General features: G+C 43.9%; 1 protein-coding gene across 7 annotated transcripts; it reads right to left on the reverse strand.

The window, feature by feature from the left end:
• si:dkey-43k4.5 (potassium voltage-gated channel subfamily S member 2) lies at window positions 1-27,236 on the reverse strand. Of its 7 annotated transcripts, none has more exons than XM_043710848.1 (5): window positions 27,133-27,236; window positions 23,840-24,468; window positions 5,454-6,438; window positions 1,559-1,696; window positions 1-1,405 (listed from the first exon to the last, which is right to left on the reverse strand). In XM_043710848.1, exons 3-5 carry the CDS (start codon window positions 6,417-6,419, stop codon window positions 1,235-1,237), a joined length of 1,275 nt encoding a protein of 424 aa, XP_043566783.1. In that variant the 5' UTR covers window positions 6,420-6,438; window positions 23,840-24,468; window positions 27,133-27,236; the 3' UTR covers window positions 1-1,234. The 7 variants fall into 7 exon arrangements, with proteins under 7 accessions (XP_043566783.1, XP_043566780.1, XP_043566777.1 ...); XM_043710845.1 differs by lacking the exon at window positions 27,133-27,236 and adding exons at window positions 25,678-25,723; window positions 25,849-26,282 and having other exon boundaries at window positions 1-1,696; XM_043710842.1 differs by having other exon boundaries at window positions 1-1,696.
• Between the last annotated feature and the right edge of the window lie 671 nt (window positions 27,237-27,907).

Here is a 27,907-nt window from a genome sequence, read left to right on the forward strand (position 1 = left end):
GCAACACCCACATCCCACCAAGGAAATTTTTAAAATCCCAAGTTCTGGAATTTCATCTCTGGACTACTCTATCTCTCCAGATTGCTCCTCATTTAAGATGCTCCTTAAAAAATGACCTTAAAATGCTACCTGTCCTCATCTCCCAGGTTATGTGGCTTGATATCAAATTCACAGAATCACAGAGGTGTTCAGGACATGAGGCCACTCAGCCCATCCTGCCTGCCCTGGCCTGTTAAATTATGCCAATCTGAAGTGCTTTACATAGCTCAACTGGGTTAAAGGTGCAATTTAAAAGCAAATTTCTGTTCCTATTGTTGGGGCACGTTTAGATTTTAGACTGTAAGGGATAAACGCACCCTCCATATTAACAGCAACTTGGAGGCTATTGTCAACAGGACCTCTGTAACCTTCTGTATAAACAAGAGACAATGTTCATGAAAATATTCCAGGAGATTCTTGGGGAGAAGATAGTGTAGGTCAGTCACTGGTAAAGGAAGAGACGGCAGCATTGAGGGTGAGATTGATTATTCACACTCTGACTGGGTGAAGCACACCAGAGGGGAATTTGTTTTATTTGCTGTGTCTGAAAGAAGATTGGAGTGAGGATAATGAGATGCTAACTTTATAAAGATAATTAATTTTTATGAATGCTCCAGAGCTTTCTTTCAGTCGGGTAACTGAGGCAGATCTCTCCCTGTGTTACTCAAATCAAATGACCATAAACTCAGTTCCCAGCAGTTAATCACTGAAAATTCGAGACAACATAAATTGTTTAGGACTGGTCAGCTCTGAATCCAAGTTATTGAAATGAGGATTTCCACATAACCACACGACTACTCACTCAGATCTCCCTGTTGAAAACTATCGTGATGGGGTTGCAGTTTAGTTATTGCAATGTGCAGTTAGTAATGGACAATAAATATTTCATGGCTACATTTGTGAGGGAAAGACTGGGTTAGGGTAGGGGTTTAGCATCTTGGCACAGGTTGACCCAAGGTAGTGCCAAACAGCAAGAACCAGATGATTGTATCATTTATTGCACCAGGCCCTCTAGAGTATGGCTGACTTTGGGTCACATTTACAGTTTCCTCTGGAGAGATTGAGGGCTGTGGTTGAGGCAAGCGAGTTTATTTCTTTTTTGACAACAGTCCTTATTCATTCAGAATCCTCCTTGGAAAAGACCTGCAATCTAATATAGATTCTATAAAACCTTTGCCCTGTCCTTTGGACAGTCTTACTTCGCAATTGGTGCTTTGTTCTCCAGTCTGTCGGAGTCCCGAGATCCATGGTCGTGTGCCGGTCCCTGTTCCTCCTCCACCTCCGACATTTCCCCCTCTGTCCCTCCATCGTCCCCCGTCTCACTTCCCTTCAGGCGACTGCTCCTCACCGCCTCTTCCAGCGCCTTCTGCTGTCGGTAGAAGTGGGAGAACTTATTGAAGATGATGGTGATGGGTAGTGCCACCACTAAGATGCCCCCTAGGATGCAGCCCGAAGCAGCCAGCTTGCCCGCCACGGTGATGGGTACTACATCCCCGTAGCCCACCGTGGTCATGCTCACCGTCCCCCACCACCAACAGGCTGGAATGGTGTCCAGTCCGACGTCTTCATCCTTCTCAGCTGTATATGCCATCCCAGAGAAGACACAGACTCCTACGCCCAGGTACAGCAGGAGGATCCCGACCTCTCGGTAGCTGTGCTTTAAAGGAGAAACAATGAACAATCAGTACCACAGAATAATCACAACAAGCTATAAATCCTACCCTTGGATGTGGCTGGGGTAAGGTGATTTGGAGGATGTGAAATATGAGGTGCCTCAATCATTAAGTTCTCACACTTGTGTCCAAATGCCTCCATCACTTCCTCTATCCCTACCTTTGTCACCTTATAGAACACTACAAGATCTCTCTGTTCCTCTAATTCTGGTAACCCCTGAGTTTAATTACTTCACTAGTTATAGCTATGCCTTCAGTACCAAGCCCTTAATCTCAGGGAGTCCCCTTTAAGATTTTTGGATATCCGCTTCTCTGCCCCTCTTCAGAACCTAACCCTTTGGTCAATCCTTCCCAATTTGGATTCATGTCATACTTTGAGCACATTCCTGTGAAGCATCATGAAATGTTTTGCTGTTTTGAAGGTGTTACACAAATGTTGATGGTTTTATACAAGTCCTAACTTGCAGAGGAGTGTAAGGGGCAAAGTTCACATCAGACCAGTCATAAATACAGGCTGATATTCCAGTCTGGGATTTGAAAGTGATTGTAACCTGAGTGAAGCAGTATACTGTGCATTGCAGCTGAGCAATATGCCCTTTATAAATGACAGTAAATGATTTTACTTGCACGAGCAGATTGTCCTGTGTGATTGTACAAGGGCAGTGGTGTCTCATTGTATAACGATCCACACCAAATGATGCATGTGCTCCTGAGAGGAACCTGCGGATTTGCATGTACATCTCTTCACATACAAATTAGGAACAGCAGGAGGCCATTCGGCCCCTCAGGCCTGCTCCACCATTTTGTAAGATCATGGCTAATCTTATTGTGGTCTCAACATTACTTTCCTGACTGCTACCTTTGACACCCTTATTAGTGAAGAATCTATCTACCTCTGCATTAGCAATGACACTGCCTACACCACACTTGATGAAGCAAAGTCCACAGACTGGATAGGCTAGGATGTTTTTACACTGGAGCATAGGAGATTGAGAGATGACCTTACCCAGGTTAATAAGATCTTGGGGGTCGAGATAACGTGAATGGCTGGTGTCTTTTCCCCAGGGTGGGGGATTTCAGGACTACAAGGCATATTTTTAAGGTGAGACGATAAAGATTTAAAAAAGACATGAGGAGCAATTTTTTTATACAGAGAAGGGTTCATGAGTAGAACAAAGTTCTCAAGGAAGTGGTGGATGCAGGTACTGTTACAATGTTTAAAAGACATTTGGATAAGTACATGAATAGAAATGTTTGGAGGGATATGGACCAAGCCCAGGCAAGTGGGGCTAGTTTAGTTTGGGATTCTAGTCAGCATGGAGTGGTTGGACCGAAGGGTCTATTTCCGTGCTCTGTGACTCTCCCAGTCATGATCATATTGAATGGCAGAGCAGGCTCAAATAGCTGAATCCCTGTTCCTATTTTTTGTGTTTCTATGACAGGAAGAGTTCAACTTTAGCTTTGTCACAGACATCAATGACCTTGATAAAAGTGTAGTGTTACAGCATGTGGGGCAGGAATCTGATTGAAGAGATACACACTTGGAGTTTCAGAAAAGATGGAGATGCATCTAAATGTAAAACTTTAATATTATCTATAGTGACTGTTGTCCAGCATTTTCTCTCCAAAACCCTTTATCTGTTTGATTAGATTCCAGCCAGTAATGGACTCCTGAGTATATTAATCAGGATCGAATGCATCAACTCCTCAATTAGATTTCTGAAATTCTTTCTCATTATCCTCTAGTGAGGAGTCTTTTAACATCAATATAATTGGTGCTATTTTGCTAGAATGCCTTTAGCCAGAGTAATAATGTTAAATTGGATTGATGATACTAATGCAAATATCTTCAGATGGAAAATACACAAATTAATAACTTTGTGATTTCTAATCATAGAATCCCTATAATGTGGAAACAGACCACTTGGCCCATCAAGTCCACACTGACTTTCTGAAGAGTTTGCCACTCTCCTCACCTTCCTATCCTATAACCCTGCATTTCCCATGACTAATCCACCTAGACCTCACATCCCGGGACACTATGGGTAATTTAGCATGGCCAACCCACCTAAACCTACACATCTTTGGACTGTGGAAGGAAACCCACACAGACATGGGGAGAATGTGCAAACTCCACACAGACAGTCAGCCAAGGCTGGAATCGAACGCACTGTGAGATAGTAGTGCTAACCACTGAGACATTGTACCACCTCGAATGCGATGTTTCTATCATTCAGCGTATCCAGGTTTACATCAGAGTTTCCCAAAGTAGTTGAAAGCTGATATTTTGGTGGTGAGTCCTGGAGCAGCAATGGACTTATGACAGCTCAGCTCTGTCTCTACCTGAACCCGCTCTCTTACAGGAACACCCCCTCCAGCCCTACAGTCCCCCATTTTCACTCAGAGATTGCAATAATTTTCAAACCTCGAAATGGGATCACAGAGGAGAAAGGTTTAGGGAACACTGGCTTATGTTATTTGGTTTCTTTCTGGTGCTACATGGTTCAATAAGCCAGACTTCAATTGCTCCTTTATACAAACAGGCAGAGATAATAAGACAGAAATATAATTTTTATATCATTTTATAAGTTTTTAATTCATTCATGGGATGTGGGTGTCACTGGTTAGGGCAAGCATTAATGGCCCATCCCTAATTGCCTGGAGGACAGTATGTCATAGAGTCATAGACAGTCATGTACAGCATGGAAACAGATCCTTCAGCCCAACTCATCCATGCTGACCAAATATCCTAAACTAATCTAGTCCCATTTGCAGCATTTGGCCCATATTCCTCTGAACCCTTCCTATTCATATACCCATCCAGATCCTTTCCTTACCTGATCTGGCCTACATATGATTCCAGACCCACAATAATGCAGTTGCCTCTTAAATGCCCTCTGGGCAATTGGGTCTGGGCAATAAATGCTGGCCTCGCCCCCATCTTGTGTACGAAGGAAAAGAAAGGTAGGTCACCCACGTTGCTGTAGGCTTGAAGTCATGAGTAAGGATTTCCTTCCCTAAGGGATAAGAGTGAACCAGGTGGGTTCTTACAATGATCAACAATATTAAATTAGCATTTTATTCCAAATCTTTCTGAAATTCAAACTTCACCATCTATCCATGGTGGGTTTCAAACCCAGTCCCCAGAGCATGCCACTAGGGGAATTACTAGTTTAGTAACATTATCAGTACACCATCACCTGCCCTGAATGCACTTAATCACAGAAGAGAATTCAAAAAGGAAAACTGACTTCACTGTCAGCAGTTGCAATTTATTTTAAAATGTCAAACGATTAAAAAACAGGAAAATAAATTGCTGGAGAAACACAGAAGGTCTGGAAACATCTATGGTGAGCAAAACACATGGCTCCCTGCTGCCTCCGAGTGCCAAGTGCCTGGGTTCAATTCCAACCTTGTGTGGTTGTCTGTGTGAAGTTTGTATGTTCATCCCTGTGCTTGAGTGGCTGTGCTCCAGTTTCCTCCCACTGTTCAAAGATGTGCAGGTTCAATGGATTGGCCATGCTAAATAAAGGGTTATGGGTGGGATGCTCTTCGGAGGGCTGAATGGCCACTTTCTCTACAAAACAAAGCTTTCCAGTCCTTGGATCTGGAAACATGAACTCTGTTTCTCTCTCTACAGATGCTACCAGACCTGCTGAATTGCTCCAGCTGCTTCTACTTAAGATTTCCAGCACCTGCAGTACATTGTTTTATAAACGATTAGGAGATTTCCAGTCTAACCTTTAAAGTTGCTCCCAATGACCGCAGTCCTGTTGAGTGGCGTGCTAACTTGAGCACCCTAAAGATCCTCATCAACCTCAGGACTTGGACCACCTTCCCCAGGTTTTCCAGATCTGTTGTTCGTCCGAAGATCAGATGAACCAGCAGGGTGAAGTAAAACGGTAAGATGGAGATTATGTCGATCATGTTGAGCGGGTGAAAGCAAAACCTCTTAAAGTTGGGGCTCAGGAGCAGGCGGGAACAGACCTCCATGGTGAACCAGGCTATGCAGAACTGCTCCACGATCTGTAACCTGGGATCGTCAATCTCGTTGTCGTACTGGTCTAGAATCTGGTACTCGGGCATGCTGTGGATGCACATGGTGGCAATGGAGCCCAGAACCACACTGATGGAGAGGAAGCTGAAAAGCCGACTTGGGATGGAGTAGCCTGGATTCTCCAGGGTTAGCCACAGCTGCTTCCTGCAATTCCCGTACTTTAAGCCCCGGAATATCAGCAAGTCCCGGTTGAAGTCCGAGATCTCATCTGGAGAGGTGTCGATGCTGCTCACGTCACTCTCGTCATCCCAGTTTTTCCGCCTGCTCTCGGTTTTGCGCTCGTGATAACGGTACCTACAGCAAGAATCCAGGAAGAACTCATTGATGCCCCAGTACTCAATCTCCTGCGAAAAGGAAAAAACGCAGAGCTCATCCATCATGTGCAGCTTCCCGGTCTGGTAAAAGTTTAACACGTACGGGAAAAGCCCAGGGTGTCTGTCGAAGTAGAACTCCTTCTTTGACACGTCGTAATCGTCACATATCTGGAGGATGGACTCTTCTGAGTCACAGGTCAATAGCTGTCCGAGTCTGGTGTTGGGGAACCGGGACAGGGTGCTGGATTGGAGCTTTCTCTTCAGGCCTCCCACATTCACATTAATCGCCTGATCTTCAAATTTCGGATCCCAGGAGCGGAATGTCTCGTTAACCATGGTAACCTCTCGAGCAGATCTGTATTGCAATGGGAATGAGGGAATTTAAAAAGTACTGTATTATTATAAAACAATAGCATGATTGGAAAAGGCCATGAAATGGCATAGAATTAACAGCATAGAATGAGGCCATTTGGCCCTGTGGATTCCTGCTGGTCAAAGTCACAAGTTACTGAATACCAGGTTATAGTCCAACAGGTTTATTTGAAATCACAAGCTTTTGGAGTGCTGCTCCTTTGACAAGTGGGAACACCTTAACTATATCTACACTAGAGAGTAATTCTTGAAGAGGGTCTGCAATGCCTGAGATTTTAAAGTCCTAATAATACCAACATGCTTAATCATTGCTAAGATAAAACATTATTGTTTGATATACAGTGCAGAAATGATTAACTTCTCTTTTGCAGCTTCCCAATCAGTGCTCTGCTGGTTGATGGCACCTCACTTAAACATGAGACAACGGAGAGATGATTGAACAAGGGGTGAATGAGAAAGGTGAAGAGACATTTATTTTCAGATTAGCTTTGAGGGGCAGGATAAAAATCTTTCCTCAGAAGATGGGGTTAGAATTAATTCATGAAGCCTTCTTTTGGGCATCATTAGCTCAGTAGGCTGGACGGCTGGTTTGTGAGGTTGGGTAACATCAACAAAGTGTGCCCAATTTCCTTACTGGGTGAAATCACTGTCAAATCACTCTGCCTTGTCAACCTCACCCCTTGCCTGAGGTGCAGTGACCCCCAGATACACTCACTCTGACGAGAGAGCAGCCTGTGAGATTACCTTTCATTCACCCCTTACCCCTTGAGAAGGGGTAAGACCATAAAAAATGTGAACAGGAGTAGGCTGTTCGCCCCTTGAGCCTGCTCTACCACTCAATAGGATTATGGCTGATCCAAAATTCCTCATGTTTACTTTCCTGGCCTTTCCAATAACCCTTCATTCCCTTCCTGATCCAGAATCTCTCTGTCTCAGCCTTAAATATACACAAGGATCTGCCCCCACAGCTCTCTGTGGCAAGAAGTTCCAAAGACTCACAATCCTCTGAAAGAAGAAATTCCTCCTCATCTCAGTCTTACATTGGTGCCCTGACAATGCCCTCTGGTCCCAGACTCTCCCGTGAGAGTAAACATCCCCTCAGCATTTACCCTTAACAACCCGATACGTTTCAATGAGATCACCTCTCATTCTTCTCAACACTAGTGAGCAGAGTCCCAGCCTGTTTAAACTTTGCTCATAACACAATCTCTCCACACCAAAGATCATACTAACCTTTTCCGAACTGCCTCCAGTGAAATATCTTTTCTTAAAATAAGGGACCAAACCTGCTCACAGTACTCCAGCTGTGGTCTCCCCAGCACCTTGTACAGTTACAGTAAGACTTACCTACTCTCATACCCCAAGCCTCTTGAAATAAAGGCTGACATTTCATTAGCCCTTCCTGATTACCTGCTGCCCCTGTGTGCTAGCTTTCCGTATTTCATGCACAAGTCCTCCTAAGTCCCTTTATGCTTCAGCTATCTGCAGTTTTTCTTCATTTATATCATATTCTGTCCTTTTGTTCTCCCATTCAAAATGGACCACTTCACATTTTCTACCCTATACACCATTTGCCAACTTTTTTACCACTTACTTAACCTATCAATATCTCTCTGTAAACTTGATTTGGAGATGCTGGTGTTAGACTGGGGTGGACAAAATTAAAAATCACACAACACCAGGTTATAGTCCAACAGGTTAATTGGAAGCACTAGCTTTCAGAGCAATGCTCCTTCATCAGGTGGTTGTAGAGGACACAATTAACTCTGTAAACTGTGTGTATGCCTTTTGCCTTTCTACCTTTTTTTTATGTTGACTGTGAACTTGGCTACAGTATATTCATTTCCTTCCTTCAAGTCTATAATACATTGTGGTGAGCTGCCTTCTTGAACTAGGCAAAAGCGAGGATTGCAGATGCTGGAAATCAGAGTCTAGATTAGAGTGGCGCTGGAAAAGCACAGCAGGTCAGGCAGCATCCGAGGAGCAGGACAACCGACGTTTCAGGCAAAAGCCCTTCATCAGTAATGGAAGCAGGGAGCCTCCAATGGAGAGATAAATGAGGATGCAGTGGGGCTAGGGAGAAGGGAGCAAAGAGTACAATAAGTGGATGGGTTCACCAGTTTCCTCATTTCCTCTCCCCCCACCATACCCCAGTTCCAACCTTCCAGCTCCGCACCACCCTCATGACCTGTCCTACCTGCCAATCTCCCTTCCCACCTATCCGGTCCACCCTCCTCTCTGACCTATCACCTTCATTTCCACCCCATCCACCCATTGTTCTCTTTGCTACCCTCCCCCATCCTCCTCTCTGACCTATCACCTTTATCCCCACCCCATCCACTTATTGTACTCTTTGCTCCCTTCTCACCAGCCCCACTGTCTCCCCCCCACCCCACCCCCCATTTATCTCTCCACCCTGGAGGCTCCCTGCCTCCATTTCTGATGAAGGGCTTTTGCCCGAAACATTGATTTGATAAGTAAGGGAGAGGTCATCAGGACCTAGGGGTAACAATGATGTAGAGAATGTGGAGTATTCAGATCACTTGTGATCTTATTGGACAGTGGTGTAGGTACGAGGAGCTGAGTGATCTATGATTGCACCTAATTTGTGTGTTCATATAAGTCGGAGATAATATATTAATGCTGATCTTCAGAAAGTAAAGGCTTGATAACTTGTAGGAACCCTTATTACGTCTGCTTTCCGATGAATTCTTGACTTTTGTCAGCTGGGGATGAAAGATGTTGAACAGGTTGGAAACAGTTTCTTAGCTGTTGGGAGGGAACAACTGAGAGACCCTTTGAAGTCTGATTTCCCTAACAAGGTGTCCTGACAACAACACCTAAGTCAGGAGTTACACAGAAGATCAAGGAGAAACCTTGGAATGCAATAACAATGAGCTGCAGCCTTACTGCTGAGCAAGGTTGTTGTGTTTTTCGGGATTAAAGATGTTTTTGCACTCTGAGTAAACAGAGGACCGACAATCTACCCACATTTTGTAAGGAAAGTAAGACTTCCATTTACATAGCACCTTCCATGATCTCAGCGCATTCCAAAATACTTTACAGCAAATAAAAGTATAATGTAAAGCATAGTCCTCATTGTAAGGTAGGAAACGTGGCAGCCAATTTGTAGGCAGCAAGATTCCACACACAGCGATGTTGTAACAATCAGATAACTGGTGTAAGTGATGTTGGTTGAGAGACAGACATTAATCAACAGAAGTAGTTGGTGCATATCAATTGTCTTTGAGAACATGCAGTGATGCTGGGCTGGTGAACTGAGACTGAGGAAGTCAATAAACTCTCTCCACACAGAAATGCTGTGTGTCTTAGTTTCTATCTCACCAGCAGTATTGGGATTCTGTGCATCACTCCCTCAGCACTCATTCAATGATAATGGTGCTATCCAGTGAACTAAGCTGGTTTATCACTGTGATGGCCAGATCATAAGGGAGGTAGGGTACATGTTGCACAAGGGATGCAGTAGGTTTGTACTGAACACCAATGTATTGTTTTAATTCAGATAACACTGATTTGGATGAAAAATATATTGCAATAAGTTATCCTGATTCAAAACACCCCTCCTTTTATAATGAATTATTTACCTTCTGCCCTTTATTTTAAATGCACTTCAAATGCAAAACAAACAGACAATTTAAATATCCTGACATCCCACCACAGTTTGGTGCTACTGTTGTGTTTTATGAAGGAGTCTAAGGTCTGGAATTGTGGAGAGAGACTCCCACATGACCTGCTCCTGTCCCAACATTTTCAGAGCCAACATTTTAGCATATGTAAGGCAGGTTTCTCTTCAGAACCCCACCTGGACCAGGGATTTCAATTTAGAAGAAATAGGGGCTACAAGAATGCATAAGACTTTCTCTTAAAAGAAAATATTTCTCACTCATTGCATTATTGGAAAAGGGGATTTGAATTTTAGAACTTTCTTGTGGCCTTTCACAGCATTGAATGGCAAAAGTCATAGACTTTCAGAGGTCTACAGCATATAAAAAGACCCTTCGGCCCATCACATTCACATCAGTCCAAAACAACCACCTAACTACTCTAACCCCATTTTCTAGCAAAAGAGGCATAAATCAGTCAAGTGGTCACAAAAATAAGAACATGGGGCAGGAGTAGGCTTCTCAGCCCCTCAAGCCTCTTCAGCCATTTGATAAAATCAGAGCTGATCTGCTTGTTTCAATCAATCTACTCCATCCATTAAAACCCAAATTTGGGAGAGGATGTCTTTTTTAAATACTTATGTGCTGCGGTCAAAAGTTTGGGGGAGTTGGTAAAGGGAAGAAGATTACAAACTGGACTTTGATGGTCCAATTTGCCAGGGGGAGATGTGTCACAAAGAACTGAGTTGGTTCCTGTGTGAGATTGACCTCAAATCGATAAGTCCAGCCTGATTGCCTCAATCATCTAAACTATAGGTCGTGGCCTTCATGTTAGACCTCTTGCTGCAGGGTGGGGAAGTTGTGGATTCAAGTCCCATCTCATGGACTTGAGTGTGAAATCAAGTCTACTCCACACATTGGCTCAGTGATTAGCACTGCTACCTCACGGTGCTCGGGACGTGGGTTCAATTCTAACCTCAGACCCCTGTTGTCTGCATGGGTTTTGTCTGGGTGCTCCGGTTTCCCCCGACAGTCCAAAAAAGGGTGCAGGTTAGATGGATTGGCCGTGCTGAAAAGCCTCTAGTGTCCAGGAATGTGTAGGCTAGCTGGATTAGCCCTGGGAAATGCAGGGTTACAGGGATAGGGTGGGTTGGGGTGGGATACTCTATGGAATCTTGTTGTGCACTTGATGGGCCAAATGGCTTGCTTCCACACTGTAGGGATTGTATGCTTCACTTGGATGAAGAGTGAGAGTGTGGCACTGATACAGCTGTTGCCTTTTGGATAAAATGGAAAGCTGAGGCTGTATCAGGTAGGTGCAAATGATCCCTCAAATTTGTAGAAAGGGATAGGTATGTTCCTCCCTGGTGCCCTGGCCAACATTTACCTTCCTGTCACTGATAAGTATGGTCATCCTCTCACCTCCTATTGAGGGATCTTCCCGTCTCTAGATTGGCTGCTCTACTTCCCACATTACAAAGGCTATTAAACCACAAATGATTCCAATCTACATCATTGGTTGTAAAGCGTGCCTGAGATTGCGGAATATGCTTTTTCTTAAGAGTGGGGCAGATTAAAAGATGGACATTCAGCCTGTTATCTTAGACTGCCTCCTTTAAAGGAATAGGTAAAAACAATGACTGCAGATGCTGGAAACCAGAGTTTAGATTAGAGTGGTGCTGGAAAAGCACAGCAGTTCAGGCAGCATCCGAGGAACAGTAAAATCGATCTTTCGGGCAAACGTCTTTCATCAAGAATACAGGCAGCGTGCCTGAAGAGTGGAAAGATAAAATCGATGAGACGTTGGGGACCAGGGAAACAGAAGTCTTGGAGGAGGTAGAGGACGTGGGTGGTGTCTCGAACATTAACTGCCTCAACCTGTCTATGTGGGGAGTTCCTGGACTAGGGGGGATAGGACAGTGTCGAGGTAGGTAGAGATGAGTTCAGTGGGGCAGGAGCATGCTGAGACAATGGGTCGGCCAGGGTGGTCAGGCTTGTGGATCTTGGGAAGGAGGTAGAACCGGGCAGTGTGGTGTTCCCGGACTATGAGGTTGGAAGCTGTGGGTGGGAGATCTCCTGAGGTGATGTGGTTCTGTATGGTCCGGGAGATGATGATTTGGTGATGGGGGGGTGGGGTCATGGTTGAGGGGGCGGTAGGAAGAGGTGTCCTCGAGTTGGCGTCTGGCTTCAGCGGTGTAGAGGTCAGTGCGCCAGACTACCACTGCGCCCCCTTTATCTGCTGGCTTGATGGTGAGGTCGGGATTGGAGCAGAGGGATTGGAGGGCTGCGCATTGTGAGGGTGAGAGGTTGGAGTGGGGGAGGAGGGTAGACAGGTTGAGGCAGTTAATGTCCCAGCGGCAGTTGGAAATTAAGAGGTCGAGGGCTGATAATAGGCCAGCGCAGGGTGTCCAGGTGGATGCAGTGTATTGGAGGTGGGCGAAGGGGTCCTCGGAAGGTGGGCAGGAGTCCTGATTGTAAAAGTAAGCTTGGAGGCAGAAGAAGTGTTCGACGTCACGGCATGTATTAAATTCATTGATGCGTGGGCTGAGGGGGATGAAGGTGAGTCCTTTGCTGAGAACTGATCGTTCGTTCTCAGTCAGGGGGAGGTCTAGAGGGATGCTCCTTAGAAGAAATGTCCAATTAGTCCCCATCCTTGCTCAATAAGATGAAAAGTTACTCCATGAAGAATGTGCCCAGTTACTGGTGAATGTACTTTGACCACACTCTCAGTCAGTGCATACAGGATCACAGCAACTGAGGTGATAGCCTATTGGTATTAGGACTGGCCTATTAATCCAGAGATGAGACAGTGTGGTGCTGGAAAAGCACAGCAGGTCATGCAGCATCCGAGGAGCAGGAGAATCGACGTTTTGGACAGGAGCCCTTCATCAGGAATCCAGAGACCGCACTAATGTTCTGGGACCTGGGTTTGAATCCTGCCATGACAGACGGTGGCATTTAAATTCAATGAAAATCTGGAAGTAAGATTCTACTGATGACCATTAAACCATTGCTGGTCTAATTACCTAATGCCCTTGGAAGGAAATTTGCCATCCTTACCTGGTCTGGCCTACATGTGACTCCTGAACCTTAGCAATGTGGTTGACTCTCAACTGCCCTCTGGGCAATTAGGAATGGGCAATTAGTGATGTCCTCATTCCATGAACGAATGAATTAAAAAACACATTTCACTCTTGTTTCCTCTGCTTCTGTTGCCAATCACCTTAACTCTGTATCCATCAGTTACTGATCCTGCTGCTCTGGAAACACTCTCTCCTTATTTAGTCTTTTTGAAAAGCATTCATAATTTTGAACCCCTCCATCAATTGAGCCTTCTCCGGTCTAAGGAGAGTTATCCCAATGCAAATAAATACAAGACTTTTTTTTATTATTGTAGACATCATCTTTGTAGTAGATATGAAAGGATGGTCAGAGAGATGTCAGTTCATGTTTCTTGTCATTTTGCTTGGGAAATACAAAACAGCAGATCCGGGAAACCACTTCAAGTCGAATATATGTCAAAAGGCATTCAGACCTGAAGGTGTTCTGCACATCAAAGAGGTTTAGACCAGTGTTAAAAGCTGCAATGCCAAAATAGGTTCATCAGTGAGCAGAGAACTGGCATATGCATCCTTTCCACCATCCTCCCCCATTCTTCACCCCCAACCCAGTACATGGAGGTAACTTTGAATTACATAGAACTACAAAGAAATTGACATGACAAAACAGGCCATTCGGCCCAGCTGTTTCTTGTCTGTACTTATGTTCCACTGGAGCCTCTTCTCATCCCTTTTCCTCTCACTCTATCATCATATCCTTCTGTTCCCTTCTCCCTCATATACATATAGAGCTTTCCTGGAGAATTTTCACCTCAGCCATTTAGTGATGGCATTTTCATCACTATCTGGGCAAAAACATTTCTCCAGGATTCCTTCTTGGATAAATTAGTGACTATCCTACATTTATAACTTTTTGTTTTCAGTCCCAAAAGTGGAAACTGTTTCTCTACATTCACTCATGAATCACAGAAGCAAATCATACAGAAGAGACCCTTTGGTCCATTGAGTCTGCACCAGCTAAAAACCCCACCAGTCCCACTTTTCAACATTTGACCCATAGGTAGAATGTTATGAGATTTCAAATCCATCAAAGCCTTTCACAGTTAATAGGTTGGGCTATTTTCCCTGGAGCATTGGAGGCTGAGGGGTGGGGTGAAAACCAAGGTCTTTACCCTGGGGTGGGGGAGTCCAAAACTAGAGGGAATAGCTTTAAGGTGAGAGGGGAAAGAGTTTGAAAGGATCTGGGGGTGACTTTTTCACGCAAAGGGCAGTGTATGTATGGAATGAGCTGCCAGAGGATGTGGTGGAGGCTGGTACAATTACAACATTTAAAAGGCATCTGGTGGGTGTATGAATAGGAAGGGTTCAGAGGGATATGGGCCAAATGTTGACAAATGGGACTAGATAAATTTAGGATATTTGGTCAGAATGGATGATTTGGACTGAAGGGTCTGTTTCTGTGCTGTATATCTCTATGACTCTCTGGGTCTATCAATTAGTCATCACTTTTCCAGGGAAATCTTCCCTAATAGTTATAAACCTCTGAGCTCTGTTATCATCGCCGTTATTCTGTGCACAAGAACAAAAGATAATTACAGAATATGAAGGCTATTTAATGTATTTTATTGCAGCAACTGTAACTGCTCTGAAAATGATTCCCTGTTGAATATTTGGGCCTCGCTGGAGGAGCGAAGATACTTTGTTTTGTTGCCCTTACCCCCTCAGTTCTGATTACAGTCAAGAAATCCTTAGAGCAGAACAACTAAGAGGATTGAGAGAATCAAAATCATGAAGGGTTTTGATAAGAGCAAACAAGGAGAGTGTTTCCGCTGTCAGAAATCTCAGCCACATGAGGATGCAGACTTAAGCTGATCGGAGAAAGAAGCACAGGCAACATGGAGAAACAGTTTTTTTCTGAAGAAGTGGTTATGATCTGAAACATGCTGCTTGAAAGGCTGGAAGCTGCAGATTCAATAGAATCATAGAGTCATAGAGATGGACAGCACAGGAATAGACCCTTCGGTCCAAGTCGTCCATGCCACCAGATATCCCAACTTAATCTAGTCCCATTTACCACCATTTTGCCCATATCCCTCTAAACCCTTCCTATTCAAATACCCATCCAGATGCCTTTTAAATATTGTAATTGTACTGGCCTTCACCACTTCCTCTGGCAGCTCATTTCATGTACATAGCACCCTCTGTGTGAACAAAATTGCCCCAGAGGTCCCTTTTAAATCTTTCCTCTCTCACCCTAAACTTATGCCCTCTAGTTCTGGACTCCCCCAACCCAAGAAAAAGACTTTGTCTACCACCACCCTCTGTCTTCTACCTTCTAGCCAGTTCTGTATCCAAATTGTTAGTTCCCCCTGTATTCCATGAGGTCTAACCAATCTCTCATGGGGAACCTTGTCGAATGCCTTACTGAAGTCTATATAGATCACATCTACTGCTCTCCTCTCATTAATCCTCTTTGTTACTTCTTCAAAAAACTCAATCAAGTTTGTGAGACATGATTTCCCACGCACAAAGCCATGTTGACTATCCCTAATCAGTCCTTGCCTTTCCAAATACATGTACATCCTGTCCCTCAGGATTCCCTCCAACAACTTGCCCACCACCGATGTCAGGTTCACTGGTCTATAGTTCCCTGGCTTTTCTTTACGACCTTTCTTAAATAGTGGTACCACCTTAGCCTATCTTCAGTCTTCTGGCATCTCCCCTGTGATTATCGATGATACAAACATCTCAGTGGCTTTTCAGACTGGAGGCCTGTGACCAGTGGTGTCCCACAAGAATTGGTGCTGGGTCCACTACTTTTCATCATAAGAGGTATAGTTAGTAAATTTGCAGATGACACCAAAATTGGAGATGTAGTGGACAGCGAAGAAAGTTACCTCAGAATACATGGGATCTTGATCAGATGGGCCAATGGGCTGAGGAGTGACTGATGGAGTTTAATTTAGATAAATGCGAGATGATGCATTTTGGAAAAGCAAATCAGAGCAGGAGTTATACTCTTAATGGTAAGAGGCTGGTATAATTACAGCATTTAAAAGGCATCTGGATGGATATATGAATAGGAAGGGTTTAGAGGAATGTGGCCAAATGCTGGATTAGGTTAGGTTAGGGGTGGCATGGTTGCTCAGTGGTTAGCACTGCTGCCTCACAACACCAGGGACCCCGGTTCGATTCCATCCTCGGGCAACTGTCTGTGTGAAGTTTGCATATTCTCCCCGTGTGTCCGTGGGTTTCCTCCGGGTGCTCCGGTTTCCTCCCACAGTTCAAAGATGTGCAGGTTAGGTGAATTGGCCATGCTAAATTGCCCCTAGTGTTTAGGGATGTGTAGTTTAGGTGCATTAGTCAGGGGCAAATGTAGAGGAGTGGGTTTGGGTGGAGTGCTCTTCGGAGGGTCGGTGTGGACTTGAAGGGCTGAAGGGCCTTCCACACTGTAGGAATTCTAATTCTAATATCTGGTTGGCATGGACAAGTTAGACTGAAGGGTCTGTTTCCATGCTGTACATCTCTATGACTCTATTTACTCTATCCGTGTCCCTCATGATTTTATAAACCTCTATGAGGTCACCCCTCAGCATCCGATGCTCCAGGGAAAACAGCCCCAGCTTATTCAGCCTCTCCCTGTAGCTCAGATCCTCCAATCCTGGCAACATCCTTGTAAACCTTTTCTGAACTCTTTCAAGTTTCACAACATCTTTCTTATAGGAGGGAGACCAGAACTGCACACAATATTCTAAAAGTGGCCTAACCAATGTCCTGTAAAGCCACAACATGACCTCCCAAATCCTGTACTCAATACTCTGACCACTAAAGAAAAGCATAGCAAACATCTTCACTCTCCTATTAACTTTAATGCAAAACAGGTACAGTCAGTTCTGCTGTAATGCAGTAGTTCCATTCTCGTGCAATCCCGTGTTATAAGAAAATCGCATAATAGCAGCACCATTTAAACTAATGGGGCCAGAATCGCATTATAGCCAATGCATGTTTAAAAATTTGGTGCTTTAGAAACAGTATCCCAAATGCGTCAATTGTGTTATAGCGAATTCATGTTAACGAAACATGCATTATAGCAGAATGACCTGTGTCAGGTTTTGTTTCAGGATGTGCTTGGTGTGGACTGGTTGGACCAAAGGGTCTGTTTCCATGCTGTATGACTCTATGATTCTATCTGGGCACAACATTTGCAGGGCAGGAGGAAACAGCAGAAACATAGTACTCTCGGATGGTTCTTTCAAAGAGATGGCACAGGCACGATGGGCTGAATGACTTCCTTCTGTTCCGTGTGGTTCTATTAGCAATTATTCAATTGCCAACAATGCAACATATGACCTTGACTCGTTCACAATATTGCAACAGCTCACACTATTGTATGTTTCAGATCAAACGAAACACAGGAACTAACATTCATCATAACCTCTTAATCTTATTGAGATACCTGACAAGGCCGACAGTATTAAGACATCACCAAGTTGAAGGGACATATGAAAAATTATGCAACTCAGTTGGAGGTCAATTTGACTGATCACAGCTGCACTTTTTCTATGAAGGAGCCAATAATTAATATCACAAATATTAATTCTATCCAAGAATTCATCTAATTTCCTTTTGAAATCTAATGTTGAATCTGCTTTTACTATCGTTTAGGCAGTGCATTCCAAATCACAACAACTCACTGTGTTAATAACTTCTCCCCATCTCTCCTCTTGCCAATTATCTTAAATCTATATTCTTTGTTTACTTACCATCCTATCATTGGAAGCAATTTCTTCCTTGTTAGTCCGTAACAATTGGGTGGATCAATTAGGTTGCATCAAAACTTATTGAATGCCAATATCATTGTTTTATTTCATTTGTGATTTGTTATAAATCACAGAAGTGTTACAAACAGAAGGAGGCCATTTGGCCCATCATGTCTGCACTGGGTGTCCAAATAAGCACTTATTTTAGCAGATTAGCCATGGGAAATGCAAGGTTACAGGGATGGGGTCAGGGATAGTCTGGTGGGATGCTCTTCCAAGGGTTGAATGGCCTGTAGGGATTCCAAGGGATTCTATGATAGTGCCATTTTTCTGTTTTCTCCCTATAACCCTGCACTTTCTTCTTTTTAAAATAACTGTCAAACTCTTTTATTAAAGTCTTGATTAAACCTGCCTCCATTATACTCTTTGGCAGTACTTCCCAAACTCTAGCTGCTTGCCACACAAAAACATTATTCCTCGAGTTACTTTTGCTAAATCTTTTATCAATTACTTTACATTGATGCCCTCTCATACTACAATTTTTCATGAATGGGAATAATGTTTCCAGATCTACTCTGTCGAGGCACCCCTTGGTTTGGAGTACCTCCATCAGATCTCCCTTCAACCTTCTCTTCTCCAGGGGTACAATCCTAACTTAGAATCATGGAGCTGCACAGCATGGAACCAGACTCTTCAGTCCAACTTGTCCATGCAGACCAGATAACCTTCTCCACTCTTGTCTCATAACTCATCTCTACCACAACTCCATTGCAAAGGGAGGCAATGGCCCAGATGCATTATCACTAGACTATTCATCCAGAAACCCAGGTAATACTTTGGGGATCCTTCTGTAATAATGAGTTTCACAAATTCACCACCCTCTGACTGAAGAAATTATTCCTCATCTCAGTTCTAAAAGATTGTATCTTTATTCTGAGGCTGTGCCCTGGGGTCCTAATGACTCTTGTTGTGGAAACATCTTCACCACGTCCACTCTATCCAGGCCTGTCAGTATCTTGTAAGTTTCAATCAGGTGCCACCTCATCCTTCTAAACTCCATTGAGTACAGACCCAGAGTCTTCACCCACTCATCATATGACAAACCCTTTATCTCCAGGATCAGTCTTGTAAACCTCATCTGGATCCCCTTCACCACCAGCATATCATTCCTTACATATTGAGCTCAAAACGACTCACAACATTCCAATTGCAGTCTGACCACAGCCTGACACAGCCTTAGCAGAACTTCACAAAAGACGTAACCAGCTATCATGAACTTACATACAGACGAAGAAGGACACCACTTCGACTGGGACAACACATCCATCCTGGGACAGGCAAAACACAGACATGCATGGAAATTCCTAGAGGGCCTGGAATTCAAACCGGAATTCCATCAATAAATTTTGACCCCATTTACCAACCTTTGAGAAAAAGAAGTGGAAATGATATCACCCATCTTAACAGACCAAGACACATTAGTAGAAAGCAGGATAGAACATCAGCATTTCACTGGAGGCTCACTGATGATGCCACCTAGCATGGTGATGAAATGTCTGAGAACAAACCTACCAGCTCATCGAGCAAGCTTATAACCACAACCACATCTCTACTCTTGTATTCTAGTCCTCTTGAAATGAATGCTAACATTATATTTACCTTCTTAACTGCCAACTGAACCTGTATGTTAACCTTAAGAGAATCCTGAAATAGAATTCTCAAGTCCCTTTGTACTTCAGATTTTTGAAGCCTTTCCCTATTTAGAAAATAGTCTATGCCTCTATTCTTCTTAACAAAGTGCATCACCTCACAGTTTCCCAAATTGTACTTGATCCCTCACGCACAAATGCACCAGATCCCTCTCTCCCTCCACAGCTTTTAGAGTTGTCGTCTTTATTTCATATTGCCTCTCCATTTCTTACAACCAAAACAAATTATCTCATATATCCTCACATTGAACTTCATCTACCACTTATTCAACAACTCCACCATCTTGTAACATCCTTCTGAAGTCCTACACTACTCTCCTCAGAGATGACAATGTTTCCAAGTTTTGTCTTCTTCTTAAATGTTGAAATTGTGTCCTGTGCACCTAGGTCTCGATCATGAATATATATTAGCAAAAGCAACACTGACTCTTCTAGAATTCCACTAAAAGCCTTCCTCCAGCCCGAAGGCCATCCATTTACCATTACACCCTGTTTTCTATCACTCAGTCAATTTCATATTCAAATTATTTTATTCCATGTCCTCTAAGCTTACTATCCAGTTTGGTGTGTGATACTGTGTCAAATGCCTTCTGAAAGTTCATGTACACATCAACAATGCTGCCTTTATCAACCTTCTTTTGTAATCTTTTCAAGAAACTCCAGCAAGATAGATCAATATGATTTTGCCTGAGGAAATCCACGATGGCTTTCTTTAATAACCCATGTTATTCCATGAGTATATTACTTTTGTCCTGACTTTATCAGTGGTGGTGTTCTGACTGGTCTGTAATTGCTGGGTTTTACTTCAGAATCTATTTTGAACAAAGGTATAATGTTGGAACATCTCTAGTCTCTGCCACCACCCTGAATCTATGGAAGACTGAAACATTTTGGTAGTTTCCTCACAATTTTCACTCTTACTTCTCTAAGTATTCCTGGATGGATCTCACTGGTTCTGGTTCCTTGTCCACTTCAAGTGGACCCTATCCGATACTGCTTTCTTATCAGTTGCAATCCTTTGAGTGTCTGAATTTCCTCCTCTTTCACTGTGATCAGAGCAGAAATTTGGCAAAGTGGCAAAGTATTCATGTGGTACCTCAGCTATGCACCCCCCCCCCCAAGTAAAGGTTTCCTTTATGATCACTAATCAGCCTTGTCGTCCTTTTACAACTGCTTTACTGTTTACATCATAATCGATTTTGGAATTCCCTTTTATGTTAGCTGCCAGTCTGTTCTCATAATCACTCCTCGCTTTCTCTCCTCCATTGTGTCATGCATTAATGAAGGCTTATATTGTACTGATGTCAATCAAATGAATCATACGCAACAGGAGGCCATTCAGCCCATCATGTCTGTGAACTGCTTTGGAAGTGCAATTCACACTCCTGCTTTCCCCTCATTGCTGTTACCTGAATTCATTTTGAATGTTAACTATTGAATCTGCTATCTTCCACAGTACATTCAGATTAACAACTCAATCCTTTAAATAAAAAGCAGGAGAGGGCATTGGAGTCAGGAAAGCATTCCGTAGTTTTGTTGTTTGGGAATCAAATAAGTGAAACATATCAACAAATGACCAGACTGTGGTAGAGACATCAATAGGATTTGTTCTGTTCTCACCTAACGCTCAGACATAAATCCAGCAAGACCTGATCAGCTACGGTAATTCTGGCTAATGCTTTACTTTACCCACAGCGTCTGGATTCACAAACAATCTGAAGCATGGAGAATCACTGCGGTTCACTCTTTATTGACAACCATCAGAGGGACCAAGTACTTATTCATATATCACTTTAAAAGCTTAAACAAGTAATGGCTGCTTGTCATAATCCCTGAGCATAGAAGTATTGCAGTTAATTAGTGGTGGCTAATTATATTGTTTAGGGGATTGATGGGGAGAAACCTCTGGGACAATAGCATGACTGAGCTGATTTTGCACCACAGCTGATATGATTAGTTGGTTGGATGATTTATTCATTGATTTCAGTTTTGTAAATTTTAGCTCACCCTTTTGGCACAGTTTTTTTTGCAAGATAAATAATGAAGGCCATTCTCAATATTCAGATGGTAGTGGCCAGGAAAATAAGAAGCTTCAATCCATTTTAGCTGCTTCCTCCCAATCCCCTTGCTTTGTTTACAGCCAGCCCCAATGCTTCACCACTGTTATTCCTTCCCCCAGCTCCCCAATTTGCCAGGGTCCAACTCAGAAGGCTTAGTGATTGTTTGAAGGGGGAGGGGGGGGGGTGCGAGAGAAGGATCGGAGAAGGAGGAGAGGAGATGGAAGGGGGTGGAAAGAGGGGAGAGGGAGGTAAAGAAGGCAGGGTAAGAGAAGTGAGGGAATGAAAAAAGGATCAATGGGGGAATGAAGGAGAAAGAGGGGAAACGAAGGGAGAAGGAAGATATGAAAGGAAGAGAGGGCAAGACGGAGGTTGAAGATAGGAGGAAAAGGGAGGGGAAGGGAGGACAGGAGGGGACAGAAAGGAGGGGAGAGAGAGTGGAGTGAGAATAGGGAGAGAATGGGGGTGAAGGGTAGTGAAGGAGGGTGGAAGGAAGGAAAGGGCAGAAAAGTGGGGGAATGAGAGAAAAGTTGAAAGAGAAATGAAGTGGAAGAAAGAGAAAGGAGGGGAGAGATGGTGAGAAGTGAAAAGGGAGCCCCCTCTCATCAGATTAATCAGTCAGACCCTGAGACTGAATGTAGCTGGAAAACGCCAAACCTGAAAGTGCAGAGATGGGTGATCTTCACAGCCTGAAAGCAATCCTTCCCGCAGCTGATCCCATAATGACAGGGACTGAGATCCCACACGGTTAGTGAAACAACTCCCCAGAGGCCGGTATCCTGTCACCAAATCCCCCTTTGTTTACACACGGAGAGCCCTTGACACTGACCCAGCTCCCTCAGAGCCAGCTCACAGAGTGATCAGGACCCCTGACACTCCTGTTTATATCTGTCAGCCAGGGCTCCCTGATTGGATCAGATTAACAGCACCAATCTGGGAACTCATACTCAATGCTATCCATCTGGCTGACTTTGTTGCAACCGCTGGAAACTGGGAACTGAGATCTCCTGCATTAGTTCAGTTCAAATCTAATCGGCAATCTCTCCCCAGTTTGCATCTCTAATCTGTCACTTTGGAAGCTTCCAATGTGTTTTCTTTTCCAACTATTATTCACTCCCCCCAACCCCACCGTCTCCAAATCGTCAACTTTCCAAATTTAACGGAGTGAAGGCTTTAGCTTCTTTGCTCTTTGCACCGGGTAGGAGGGAGAGTAAGGGCTGTAAGGGGGGGGGGGGATTGATATTCACACCGAACTGCCCCCCACCCCTCAACGCTGCCCCTTATCCCTGGCACTGCCCGAGTCTAGGGAATAGATTAGAGTGGTGCTGGAAAAGCACAGCAGGTCAGGCATAATCCGAGGAGCAGGAAAATCGACGTTTCGGGCAAAAACCTTTAATCAGGAATAGAGGCAGAGAGCCTGCAGGATGGAGAGATCCGGCATCTGCAGTCCTTGTTTTGACCTAGTCTCGGGAACAGCACAGTGTCATTCTCAGAGAAATGATGGGAGATCTGTCAATGGAAACCGCCACTTCTGACCCCAGTTTAAGTGAAACGCTCTCATGTCACCCTCGGTTCATGTAAATCCCATTGACTCCTCACCTAGACTCGGGCAGGGCCAGGGATAAGGAGCAGAGTTGGGGTTGGGGGGCACGTCGGTGAATATCAACTCCCCCCCTCACCACTCACCCCCCCCCCCCACCCAACAGCCCTTACTCTCCCTCCTACCCGGTGCAAAGACCGAAACAGCTACAGCCTTCACTCCGTTTTTCCTCAAACTTGGCATTACATCTTTACCTCTCTCTCTCTATATATATATTGTCCTCTCGCCCTTTCCCACATTCCCGTCTGCTCTTTAAGATCCTCCTCTGATCCTGTTCCGTTTTGGGGGGTGGCGGTTGTTAGAAAAATCGAGGAAAACACTAATAAAGTCTCGCACTCGCCGTTTGCAACAGGGGAAATAAGATGTGTGTTTTGGAAACGAAAGGTAAAGGCAGTGGAAGCAAAGTTAAGATTAAACTGCTTCCAAGAAAAGAAAGTTTTTTTAACAATACAATGATCATAAATTCCCCCTTGTGACTAACAATCACAAGCGCAATATATATAAAAAATGAACAAAGTCAAAATGGGTAAGATGGTCACCTCAAATGCAAGGAGGAAGTTTAGATGTTTTTTTTACCGTAACAGTTGCTGGTTATCAGTCTCTCCCTCTCTCTCTCTCTGAATTAACCGAATATTCTGTCCAACATTGCAAATAATGAAAATGTCTTTATCTCTCTTGGACTTTCTGGTGCTGTGCAATATTTCCTGTGTCCCTCAGGAATGTTTAATCCCGGTTTTTATTTCCTTTATCCTACGCCCGTCCCGTACGCCCCTGGCTGCATTATAACAATCCCGACTGCGGGAAGTTTCTCTTCGGTCAGTGCAAACAGCAAGTGTTGATCCGCGCGCTGGAACTCCTCGTCTCTGTTCGTTCTGCTGATTTCCCTCTGACAGCAGGTTGAGAGTTTTCCTTTCTGTTATGTTTAATCCTGGTTTGAGGGATTTCCTGGCCGAGGTTAGTCCCAGTGCTGATTCCCAGCCTCTGGGCTGGTCTGGGTTGGGATGTGTGTGTGTGTGTGTGTGATTCCCGAGTCTCAAGTCCAGCTCACAGCTCCCACTGTCTCTCCGATAGTACAGCCGCCGCCCGTCCTGAATTCAGGATCTCACTTGTGAATGGGGCACTAGGAATCTTCACTCCCAGGAGTTGGACATGTGGGAATTTCCCATAAGTCATCGCGACAACAGGGACCACACAACCAGAGATATCTAAAACAAAAAGCCCGGATCAAAATTTAGAAACCTGGGATTCAGCTGTAATCTTTACTCCTCACCTTTATACACGAGTATACAATAACTTGTAGATTGCGCCTCAAATATCATACCCAAAATAGATAAAGAATGGTCCATGGATATTTATCTTCAAATATATACATTATAAAACCAAATATATTCAAATACATCTAGAACGATTTTTTTTCAAATCCACGCATGAGTTCATATATATTCAAAACATTATATATTTAAAACAATATATATTTAAACCTACTTGAAGCCAAACGAAATGAAATAATGTATGTTCAAATCTACCTATTTTATGTATAGTTAAATATTTTAAGTATAGTTCAAATTTTAATCTATTTTATCCATACTTATTCAAAACGATTTATATTCAAATCCATATATTAAGTGATGTACATATATTTAAATCTATACATATTTAAAACGATTTAAATGCAAATATGATATATTGAATCCATATATGAACCTATGCATATTCAAATCTATTCATATTAAGTCTATATATCATTAAAATCTATATATGTAGATTTCAAATATATTTGAATCCCTTTCTATAATACATCCACACATACTCAAATCCATATATATTCAAAACTATATACACTGAATCCATACATATATTTAAATTCATGTTTACAGGTGGCAGCATGTTATTATATAATACTTGTTTCAGTATTATGTCTATATTGAATACATCTATAGATTATTCAATCAGCTGCCGATTGGGTCAAACTGATTTGGAGTGAAGTGCAGAACCGAGAGATGTGAATGCAGTGGATTTCTGACTGAGCTCTAAACCCAATGATTTTAAACCCAGGGCAGTCTTTCCAGTGACAGGAGCTTTTTGCCTGGTGCACAGGCAGAGGTGGCGGGTCGCCTGCCCTTGGAAAGGGAATAACAGCAACTACTCCTTTGGAGAGGTGAGGTAGCGACAGGCTTCCTCTGGACAGTCTGAGAAAAGGCCTCCTGTGGCGCAGTGGTAGTGTCCCTACCTCTGAGTCGGAAGGTCTGACTTCAAGTCCCGCCTGTTGTAGAGATGTGCACTAACAGAGATGAACATATATCATGTAACAACATCGCTGAACAGGTTGGTGAGGGAACATCAGAGACTCTCCTCCGACTCTGTCTGCGCCGCATTTAGACAAATTCATCCGTCGTAATTTAGGCGGAACGAACCTGTCTCTGAGCGAGATCCCAGCAACTTGTAAAGGTGGCTCACGGTCTACGAAGAATCAAAGTGAATTCATTTCTCTCTCTCTCTCTCTCACACACACACACAGATGGCCATGTCGGGGTCAGAGAGAGGCCGGGGGTTGAAAACCGAGAGAATGAAATTGAAATCCTCACCTTATCCCGAGAAATTCGGGCTACCAGTGGATCCGGGTTGGATAGGATAGGGGACGGTTGGAGTTGTCCCATGAAATGGCGTGTTGGGAAAGTTTATTAAACAGCCAACGCCAGGCAATTCCTAGAAGCTGGAATCTTCCCCAGGGAGCAGTAGCCAGACAGGGAGGGAGGTCGGTAACTAATGGGGAGGGAAGGGGGTTGAAGTATCTGCCTCAGATGCAAACGGAATGAGGATTAATCGAACTGGACTGGTGGAAGACGAGAGGGAATCTCCCAGAGTGGCGTGCAGCTTCTCAAATAGCGCTGCAGAAAAGGTCAGGAGGAATCGTGACTGTGGGATTGTGACAATATCGATAGCACGGTTAATTCACTGGGCTCTCGGTTCGGGTCACTGAGGGGGACAGGGGCTTGAGGAAGGCGACCTTGTGTGGGACAAGTCAGTACTCTCACCCCCCCCCCCCCCCCCAGAAAGTGGAACTCCTAAAATCTGCCTGGATTCCCAGACATCATCTACAGCCACATCGCTGCCTCCTCCATCCTCGTCTGTTCAATGACGGTGGAAAAGGAAGTCTCGCTCAATCTGATTCGATTCATATCTCTGGTTTTAGTTTAAATTATGTTTTCTTATGTATCAGCCAATTAACAGAGATAGAGAGAAACAGACAGGGACAGAGGTGCATAGACACAGACAGATGCAGGTACACACAGATTGGGATAGAAACAGATAGAAATGGAGACACAGAAAAAGAGACGGGCAGAGAGACATCACAGAGACGGAAATAGGGACAGAAGCACAGAAAATTAGAGGCAGAGAGAGAGAGGCAGGGACTTAGACACAGAGAGAAATACACACAGAGCCATACATAGAGACAGAGACAAGAGACAGGGACAAATGCGGGGATAGAAATAGAGACGGAAATAAAGAGAGAAATAGAGACAGAGCAATAGAGCAATAAAAACAGAGATAATTGAGAGAAGTGGAAAGACACAGCGACAAAGAGACAGAAATAGGGAGAGAAAGAGATGGGGGGGAAAGAGAGACGGGAACCGAGCGGGCAAAAAGAAACGGAGAGACAGAAAGGCAGAAAGAGAGGGGCACAGGTACATGCAGACAGCGCAAGATAGCTAGCTAGAGGGTGAGTGACAGAGGGAGACCCCCACACACAGAGACAGATGGTGCATTTACTGCAGGAGTGAGCTACAGGAAAAATCCACTTAAAGGGATCATCAACAAAATCACTTCTGCTAATGAAAGAAGAGAATAAGATGTTTGTCATCCATCACCCTGTGTTAATCCGCCTGCGAAGGTGTGTGAAGCTGAGGGCGTTTTCCTTCTCTCCTTCTCCCCATTCCCTTTATCTTTGTTCTCTCGCGCTCTCTTTTTGTTCTGTTCTTTGGAGCTTGGGGAGTCTCTCCTGACGTCACATGGAATGTGGCGCTGGTCACGTGGCGGCGGGGAATCCCCGGCAGGGAACCCCCCCCCTTTTGTGTATCCAAGGCTGCAGCTACACCGCCCTCAATTCTCTCCGTCTCTATGCTGGAACATCAACTCAGACCATCATTCCCCAGCTGATAGGCTCAATTCAATGTCAGTATGCCAAGCACTTTACTAAAATAAAACAGGAATGTGGCAGGAACTAATGATCAGTCATGCTGTTTTTGCATAAATTTGTATTTATGAATTTATTTATTCATAAATATCTATAAGTAGGGATCAAAGATCCAAAACTGACAGACTTTGTTGAAAAGAGTGGAATTTTGACCATTCTCCATTACAGCTTCAATACAGTTACAACAAATAGCCACTTTCTAATCATGAAAGGAAACGATTTACATCCCCATCAAAGGCATTCGTCATATTTTGGCAGAAAGACATTAGCTTGCAGCCTTTTCCCACCAGTAATGGGGCTGTTCACACGCTCACACTAACACCCAGCAGATCTCTGTGTGTTGTGTGTGCAGGATGTCACGATTTCTCCTTACTGTAATTTTAAAGATATTTTAAAGCATTTCCCCACACAGTGACTCAGAGAGGGGCGGGCAGCTCAGTCAGAGGGCG

Source organism: Chiloscyllium plagiosum, chromosome 20, assembly GCF_004010195.1.
Source record: "Chiloscyllium plagiosum isolate BGI_BamShark_2017 chromosome 20, ASM401019v2, whole genome shotgun sequence".
Lineage (NCBI taxonomy): Eukaryota > Metazoa > Chordata > Chondrichthyes > Orectolobiformes > Hemiscylliidae > Chiloscyllium > Chiloscyllium plagiosum.